At 32.4% G+C, this 10,086-nt stretch overlaps 1 protein-coding gene across 1 annotated transcript; it reads right to left on the reverse strand.

Moving 5' to 3' along the window:
* Positions 1–2,096: 2,096 nt before the first annotated feature.
* On the reverse strand, positions 2,097–6,244 carry LOC117928773 (U-box domain-containing protein 14). The gene is made up of 4 exons (XM_034848781.1): positions 5,725–6,244; positions 4,311–4,427; positions 3,811–4,224; positions 2,097–3,721 (listed from the first exon to the last, which is right to left on the reverse strand). The coding sequence occupies exons 1-4, from the start codon at positions 6,004–6,006 to the stop codon at positions 2,648–2,650; spliced, it is 1,887 nt and encodes a 628-aa protein (XP_034704672.1). The 5' UTR covers positions 6,007–6,244; the 3' UTR covers positions 2,097–2,647.
* Positions 6,245–10,086: the final 3,842 nt, after the last annotated feature.

Here is a 10,086-nt window from a genome sequence, read left to right on the forward strand (position 1 = left end):
CCTGTGGAATAGCCATTTGGGTTCAGCACCATGGCCTGACTGATGTTGATTCGTGGAAAATGGACTCTCCTTTTCACATGGTTTTCAGGTACTGGTTTCCACTTTTGAGTTCTCTGTTGTTTCGTTGAAATATCACCCAAAGAATTTTTCGTATGTAACACAGTAACTTTATAGCTTGAGCTCTATCCTGTGTTTTATCTTCTAGTAACGTTGTTAAGGTCTTGTTTGGATTCTTTGAAGAAGTCAAAACTTTTTTTTAAATTTGATATAAGTTTGAATGTTTATTTGGTTAATTTTTATTCAACAGTTTATGATTTTAAAAAAGAAGAAAAAATTGGCAATTTTGAGAAGCATGTGATGATGTGAGAAATGTCAATTAGTCTTCAAATCTTTCTTGGCTACTTGTGGTTACGTTGGGGATTGGGTCATGTTTTTGTATCTTTGCAAGGGTTGGTCCAAATAATCCACTTTTTACCGAAAATATGTTCCTATTTAACAATGTTCTTGCCTTTTCAACTGAATAGAATAAATTTTATTTATATATTTATCTTTTTAACATGCCCATAAGACTGCAATATTTATTATTTTTGAGAACAAGAGGGATCTTACTTATCATTACCTTATATTATAATTAGAAACTTATGTATATTTAAATTATTTAATTTTTTATATAAAAAGAACTAAAATAAGTGGAATGAGCTTGAAGTAGATGAAAAAGACTAATTTATAAATTTTAGATTTTTTTTTTTAATTTCTCTTCAATTTTTTCTCAAACTTTTCCTCTTTATTTTATTTTTCTTTCATTTTTTGGAAACCAAAAAATAAATTTTCCATAAAGTTCTAAGAAAAGAAAAAAAATATTAAGAAAAATGATTTTATCATATTTAGTTTTATGATAAAAAATATAAAAGAAAATCAAATATAAGTAAAATTATTAAGATATTTAAATATTTTTAAGTTATTTAATATTTATATAAAAGGTTATTTGATTAAAAGAGTCTCAAAACCTAATTTTTGAAATTTAATCTTTCACCCTTTTTTGACATCATTTGGACAAAAATGTCTTCGTCATTTTCTTGTAAAAATAACCATATTTTTTTTAAAATCTACATGTAAATACTTAAAATAAAAAATGGTATTTATGTCAAAAATGGGTTATTTTTATAAAAAAAACATGGAAAAAGTTAGATTTTCGATTTAAGGATTATTTCATCTTTTTTAACCAAATATTCTTATATAAAAGAGTTAAATAAGTAAAAAATAAAAAATAAAATTGAAGTAGTATATAAAAATAATTTATTGACTTTAAATTTATTTATTTCTATTTCCCTATTCATTTTTTTTTTTAATTTTCCTCTCAATTTTCTTTTTCATCCATTTTCCTTCAAACTTTCTAATAACCAAATTGTTAAAAATATTAAACATTTTTTTTTCATGATATATTATAATTTGCAAAGGAACATTTTTGTTATAACGGTTATGTATTTCCTTTCAAATATCTTCTTAATAGATATTTGTACGAGACTCAATCCACAAATTTGTGAATTTTGAAAAAGCGGGAAATATTATATAGATAAATAACTGAATTCATGAAAGATTCAAGACGGTAGATTTGAATATTCAAATGATTTGAGTCAAAAGATAAGAAAACAATCTTTGAAAAATTAATCATGTGCCTTTTTCTTCACAACCTCAAAACACATTCCCATGAATCTCCTTAGTCCCTGTCAACTTGCACCATGCTACTCCTCTTTTAACCCTCTGCAATCATCAAGTTCTTCACGCTTTCCACTCACCCTCTTTTCCCTGTACTCAATTGATTAAGAAAACGAAAAGTGGAATTAGGCCATTGCCCATCAACTTCATTTTCACAGTAAACCCTTCCACGCCCACCCCACACACCCACTTCCCCACCCCACCACACACACACACACAAGAGAAAACCAACCTCAGTACCAAATGGAAATCATTCTACATTTCTTCTGTCTGCACCTCAGATTCCTAATTATTTTCAACAAAGTTACACGAAAATTTTCCTGGAAAATGTCTATAACATAATGATGAGACGCCCTCCAACCTCAGCAAGCTAGGAGATATATCATGAAAATTTATAGTATTCTTCAATACTTTACCATGTCTTTGACCAGAACATAAACTTCATGCACAAGATCTCTAATACATAAAGGACTTGATATCGTATAAAAAGGGAAATATGCAGTTGGTTATTCATGAACAATGTTGGATGGCATGAAGACATGGAAACGAGTAATTTATTTAACAGACCTTTTTCTGAATTGTTTCTCTTGGCATCTGTATTGGATGTAGGAGTGTATTGACAATATTGGCATGATGATAACCCCTGTTGCAGTCTTGCAGAAGATCAAATCATCTGAATACTGGATGATTCTGGAGTAGAACAGATCACTGGTCTTTCTTGCTATTCAATGGTTGGAGTTCTCATCTTCTGGCGACAATGCTACATCTCAACATCCAAATTGATTTAATGACATACCTTCTCATTCAAAACACCGATATGTTTATATATGTATGTACACATATATCTTAGTATCTATTTATAAATTACACTGTCGTTGTTGTAACAGCAGCACAACATAACAAAAACTCTTGGAAGCATGAGGCTTGGATCTTAGGGGTCGACCACGACTTCAACTCGTTGAAGGAGCTCTAAAATATTCCCAGCTTTTCTCTTGGCCCTATCAGTGCCATTCTCTGAAAGCTCCTTCAATGCTTCTTCTGCCCCAAGCTCTCTTGCTATTTTCAAATGCTGTGCATCACCTGTACACAACGACCACAAAACGGCTGCAGCATTCTCCCTATTACGAGGCGAACCTGTCTTTATCACTTCCACCAAAACAGGGAAGGGCTCAGCCTGGCCAATAGCCAATTTTCCCTCTTGATGGCTGGCAAGAATAGCCAGTATTGCCAGTGCTTCATCCACCATTCCACCCCCAGCATCCTTCAGGAATCTCATCAGTGGCACCACAATCCCTGCCCTTACAGCCCTCACCTTGTTTCCCTGATAGATAGCAAGGTTAAAAATAGCAGTGGCAGCATCCTTCTTTCCTCTTGGGGTTCCCTGACAAAGCAGATCAATAAGAGCTGGGATAGCCCCAGCCGCTCCTATTATCACCTTGTTCTCATCTATGACTGATAAACTGAAAAGGGTTGCAGCAGCATTTTCTCTTGCCTCCATGCTGCCAGTTTTTAGAACGTCCACTATATCTGGAATAGCTCCTGAATTTACAATACTTCCCTTGTTAGCCTCATTTATGGAGAGGTTGAGAAGTGCTGTAACAGCATGCTCTTGGGTCCGGGGATCTGTGGAGGATAGTAGTTCTACAAGCCGAGGAATGGCTCCTGCCTCAGCAATGCATACTCTGTTATCTGCATTCCTCTTTGCCAGCAACCGGAGCTCACCAGCTGCTGCTCTTTGTATTTCTGGATTCCCGTCAAGTAGTTTCTGCAATAAGGCATGAATAGCGGGTCGATCACAGTCTGAAACAAATTTTCCGGTCTTCTTGTTTCTACAATTATCTTGATTTTTTGGGAGCTCAATGCCATTGCTCTCACACCATAAAGCAATTAAACTCTTCAAAACATAGTTGGGTGTTAAGGCAGTGTGCAACAGAGTCTGCTGCGTCTTAGGACAGGTCTTGTGCCCTGCATCCAACCATTTTTGAATGCAGGATCTTTCATATGTCTGCAAAAGAAATTAAAACAGTCAGTTAATCATGGGCACCAACACGCATACAAAGCTGTAAACTGTCAGGGCAATTGCCAGAAAAAAACCTGTCCAGTAGAGACTATAACAGGATCTCTCATCAGTTCAAGAGAGATTGGGCACCGGAAATCATCTGGGATAACAGGAGATCTGTGCTTGATCAAGCCCTTTTCACCCTCTGATGTGTCTGCTTCAGGGTTTATTGTTAATACATAATCCTTGAGCTTTCTAAGCAGAGATGACATCTTTGCAAAGCAGTCCCCTGGATCTACAGAACTTGAGATAACCATTTCATGCAAAGCCAGAGATTCTTTCTTCAAATCATTGATAGTCCTGAGTTGCAGGTTTTCGGATAGTCTTCTTAGAACTTCAGGATCAGGGTCTTTTTCTTTCTGTGCTATTTCTAAATCCCTATCTAGTTGTAAATCGGGTGAGTCCGTTCTTCCTTTCGCTCTTTTGAATTGAGCATGAACAAGCTCAATCTGCAAAAAAAAAAAGTCTGATCTCAGCCCTTCGCAATTTATTAATACATGATATACATAAAAAACAAAATGATTTATAAAAGCACCTGTTCTTGAACTTCCTCTGATACATTGAGTTTATCATAAGGAATACTGCTCAACGATGCTTCAATTTGATCTGTCATTTGGCAAAACTTATCTGCAATTTTGTCCCTTTGCAGAGCCTGTGACATGGAAAACATTGCTTACCTTACTACCAATGGATCAATAAACAAAGTGCTTTGTTTTGAAGACCATGAATTAACTTAAGCAAAAAGTGAAAGTGACTAGGAAATCAAGGTGATCACAGATATATCTGCTAGGAGCACTGATGTTCACATCCATTGTTATTTGATGTTGACGTATTCATGAAAATATAAAACATCTCAGTTTTAAGTGACAGTGTTCGAGCATACAAGCAATCAATCTCACATGTCAAATTTACAGAAGAGAAAAATGTAGAATAGACCTTTGCTATTAGAACTACACTCTTGTATCTGTCCACATCTTCAACTCTTGCAACATTTAAGGAGGACTTATTCATCAAAAACTCGATGTTCTTTCCAGTTCAAATAAATATATAGTTAGCGTCTCGGGTATCATTTCTTCACATGCTCATCCAACTCTCCTTTGACTTGGATTTCATATCTTAAGCATGATGCATTGACTTTGCCCATGAAAAGGAATCTAAAACAGCTGTACGCTAAATCATCCCTCCTACATAACAAAAAACTTAGGTGTGTCTGCAGAACCTCAAGTGTTTTATTACAGGGTGCTGGTATGTCTAATCCCTAGATCTTAGGATGCCGCCTGCACGAACACATCTAAATAACCTAACTGCCTTTTGGTTGCTAAGAAAATGTAGCAAAAGAAAATAAATTCACATTCAGAATCCTAAATTCTCTTTCATTGAAACCCAGTAAACTAAAGCTTCATCTATACAAAGAGATGGGTTGCTTAATCTAAGGATTTTTTTTCGGTTCTTTTCCCGGGAAAAAACAAAAACCAACATAAAACATGAAACTCAAATATTCTTTCCTTTTAAAACTTTCTGCCATTCTCCTCTCAGGATCCAGACAGAATGTAATGAGACTAAACAATTCTTTCCTTTTAAACCTTTCTGAGAAACGCATTTGGCTTACTTAAAAGCAAAAAAATTTCTTGAAAACCAAGCAGAAAAAAGTTAAACAGTACCTGATACAATCATCTGATAGACTGAATTTAGGGGTTCGTTTCTTAAAAACCCAAACCAACATGAAACATCAAAACTCAAATTTTTCTCTGTTTCTTTTCTTTTTCTCCATTTTCTTGGCAACCAAACAGGGGCTATACGAATATTACCCGATACGACCTTTTGGGCACCTCAATTTAGAATTCTCATTTGTTATGAACCAAAACAACATAAAATCATAAAACTCAAAATTGTTTTTCGTTTCCAACGATTTTCTCGGCAACCAAACACAGTGCGGAGCAAATAAATACCTGATAAAGCTTACTCCCTTCGTTGACCAATTTGAGAAGGTCCATAGCGGAATCGAGAGCAACTCTCAGCAACACAAAGGCTCGAATCTCGCTGTCCTCGAGCTCCTCTTCGCTGTCCTTCAATTCCTCAAACAGAGGACTCAAAAGCTTGACCCTCCTCACCAAATTATAATACATCTTCTTGGTGGTGTTTCTACACTCGGGTAATCCAGAAATCTCCTTCACGATCGCAAGTAGTTGATTCAGTACTGATATTTTATTCGAATCCTTCGTCGGACTCATGTTGGAAACCCCCAAATTGAGCCCTCGAATTGGGGGAAAAACAAAAACCTTGACAAGGAAAATTGAGAATTCGGGAGGAATCGAAGAGACCCAGATAAGGGAAACGATTGAATTTTTATGGGGTTTTCGGTACTAGGATTAAGGATGGGAAGCGTAGGAAATGAAAATTCTCAATCGGCCATGGATGTACGAACAAAGAAAAAAGAAGAAGAAGAAGAAGAAGCAGCCTCCCTTCTCAGAAGTCGGAAGCAGAATTATTCGCCTGCAAAGAGTGTTTAAATTGATTAAGCAATGGTAATTGGTGGAGCAGTCAACTTTGGTGATGACTAGACTCCATTTTGGCTCGGCTTTTGCCATGTGGCTAATATTTCCAAGTTCGCCGTCATTCCCATATATATTTCCCATCAAATTCCTGCCCTTCCAAGTTCCAAATGGAAAGACACGACCAAAAGAAAATGCAGGAAAAAGGAAAAACAATGAGAAGAATGTGAAAATTTAGTTACCTTAATTCCACGTAGGCGGAGGATATGGGAGAGGGTTTTTCTTGAACTGTCATGATGACGTTACGAAAAATAATTCTCAAAATGATTATAAAGTTGTTGAGGCGTTTGGAGAGACAGGTGTGATTTCATTTATGACCAAAATTTATTTTCCCATAACCCAACATTGCCCTTCTCTCTCACAATTTCTTTTATTAAATTATATTGAACTAAAAATAAACATATGATCGCCACCTTGGATTCTCTTCAATTTATAACTAATTTCTCATCCATTTTTATAATTTATTTTTTTTCCCTCACATATGGTGTTAAAAATAAATGCAAAATGAAAATCCAATTTTTAATATTTTAATTTATATCATATGATTAAAAGATATCGATTATTTTATATAATTTTAAGATACAAGTAACACTTATATGATCTTTTGATGATTTAAATACATGAAACTTAACAATCTTTTTAATTATCACTTTCAAGAATAGTTTTTTATTTTTCAAAATAAGAAAACATATTTAATAGTTAAAAAATAGTTTTCTATTTTTTGTTCTTAAAATTAAAAAATAAGATATTTTTGAAGAATGTTTTTTAATTGTTTTTTTAAAGATATAAACATGTATAATAATTAAAAATAAAATACTTGATATAAAAATTATTCTTAAAATATATTTTAAATATTAAATATAGATTAAAAACATTTCAAGTTCTTAATCAAGTGTTAGTTCTACAAAATATCAAAAACTATTTTTAATTTTTAAAATCATTTTAAAAAATAGTTATCAAACAGATCCTAAATTACTCTTCATTCCTATTCTATTTATTTTTTCCTTCAAATTTGTACATCAAAACACAATTCCCGACCAAATATATGCATTTGTATCTAATTATTATTTATCACCTAAAAACGATGATAAAAACAAATCACTTCCAATGTTTAACTTCTGTATTAATACCTGAATCGACATTGATTCATCCACGATTAGTTACATGTAAATGTGATATTAATAAGATGTCAATTCTTATCTAAGTGTTACATGTCTACTAATAATACATGTCCCTATTGCTACAATTATTTTAGTAATGCTTTGGTAGAGCATAGGATTCTTGTCATATTAAATCTAACTTAGAAATAGGAGTTGTATTAGTAGGTTAGAGTTAAATATGAGAGTTCGCTTTCCGGACTTTCTTTTTGCAACTTGGAGAGGATATTTCCAATGGTTGTGTTCATCAACTTCTAAAAGTGGTTCACCTAAAACGTGTTATCTTTGCGTTGAGATATTCTTGTCCTTCCACCCAAGTTGCCTAATGACCTAGCATGGAGCTGAGATGATGTTGTTAGCCACGTGGCATTGTATAATTGGCCTATATAGATTTTATAAAATAGGATATCATAGAAGGGGCATATCATATAATGAAATTTTCTAAAAATAAAATAAAATAAGGGTATTTGAAAGTAATGAGAAAAAACATAAGAATAAATTTGACAAAGCCATTTTTTTTTTTTATAAAATAGAAATTAATTTTTTTAAAAATAATTTAAGTTTTATAAGCTCATTGGTTAAAGTTATATCCAGTTATATCTAGGATGATCATCTTTGACCAAAAAGTATATAAAATGCTAATTATTTTTAGATAACAACTTGAAATTTGAATTTTATAAACTTAAGTTTCTATTTTGTAATCTTTGACCAAAGTTTTTCTGGATCGAGTCACGTAAATCTTTATACCCCTTATGTGTTTTTTAGTTTGATTTTTCTTACTAGAGGCAAACAATATGACTATAATACGAAGAACATGACTAAGAATATAAAAAATATGATCACCATTGAAAGTGATATGATCTAATTTGGGTAACACCTAGTGGGAGTGAACAAATGTTTGAACCATTTTTAGCCTAAAAGATGATTTATGTGAATGTAAAAACCATGCGTCAGAGATCCTAAATTATTGATCCACGATATGAAAGTATAATATATAGTTTTACTTGATGGAAGTTATCCCAAAGTCTTATTCCCCAATATCTATGTTGTACTTCACACTTGCGACTTAATATCGCACATGCTCCAAATGGATCTCATCTTATTGCTTGAGGGGACGTCAATTTTCTTCTTAATCCGGTAGAACACTCAATATCATACTTGAGTGTTCTCCTTAGTATTTGAATGCTCAAGGAAAATTTTGAAATCATTTAAAAAATGTTTTTAGCTCAGTTTTAAACACTTTGGTCCACATCATGTCTTCGCAAACACCAATTTGCCTTTCTCGTATTTTTTTACACTTACTTGTATCATTCTCTTCAATCATACTCTAAACATAGGTCTTTAATGTGTTTTTAAAATAGGTGACACAATAAAAAAAAAGAACATAAAAAAAAATTTTCCTTTTTTTTTTTATATAAAAAAATAGTATTTTCAAATAATAATTTTTAATTGCTTTCATTTGTTTTTTGAAAGTTATTTTAAAAAATAATTATACAAACATAAATAATGATTAAAAATGAAGCATTGCATATAAAAATCATTTTTAAAATATAAAAAATAAGTTAAAAATAGTTCAAATTCTCAAACAAAATTTTATTTTATAAATTATAATAAAATAATTTACAAACACTACAATTAAAAATTATTTTTTAAAACTGTTTTCCAAAATACTTTTCAAACAAGTCCTATACTTCTTTGAAAATAAATATTTGTGAATTAAAAAAAAATTGTTGAAAATGAATTAATCAAGTAAACAGGGAATGAAAAAAGTAGGAGAAGAAAAAGAAAGGAGAGGGCAGTCGTGGTGGTGTCAATGTAACGTATGATCAGGAATTGAACAGCTAAACTCAGTTTGAATTGAGGCGCGTCCGGAAACTTAAGAGCCTCACCCTCGCCACCGCCACCACAGTCCTAATACCTGAAAGGTCAACCAAAATCAAAAGCTTGAATGGTCAGCATTGTTTTGATGGCTCACGCTTTCTCAATTCTCACTATCAACTTAATGGGCGATGTCGGACGAAACGTGTTTGGTTACAACTTACATGGAATGCTCCCCGATTTCTCCCTTTACACCTTCACCTTTATTTCTCAAGTCTTAACCTCTGGCCGTTCCTTGATTTTATATAATTAAATAAAAATTAATTTAATTTATTTTTATTATTTTCCTATTTAACACATAAAATAAAAAATTATAATATTCATTTTTTATTTATAAATTATATCTATTTTGAGTGTAATTTAAAAAGTTTAAAAATAAAAATATTTAAAAAATATATGAGACAAAAATTAATATTGTTGGAAATTGGTTTGGATCTAAGTGGATTGACTCAAGCCAACACGGTATTTTAAAAATGGAGGGAATAGTTTTTGTATTTGTAATTCCATTCATGATTAGGTAAAACAAACTTGTTATTGAAACAATCAAATCGAGAATCTTTGACAATGGAGGGCTACCCCAACCTAAACTAATCTTATGGTCATTTTTATATAATATTAATTTATTAATTTGGCCGTTAACACCGACGATCACTTGTGATAAGACCAATACTTTTATTGAGTCTAGTATTTAAGATTTTATTTGGAAGCTTCTCCTAAAATCAGA

The sequence above is a fragment of the Vitis riparia genome, chromosome 13 (genome assembly GCF_004353265.1).
Source record: "Vitis riparia cultivar Riparia Gloire de Montpellier isolate 1030 chromosome 13, EGFV_Vit.rip_1.0, whole genome shotgun sequence".
In the NCBI taxonomy this organism is placed as follows: domain Eukaryota; kingdom Viridiplantae; phylum Streptophyta; class Magnoliopsida; order Vitales; family Vitaceae; genus Vitis; species Vitis riparia.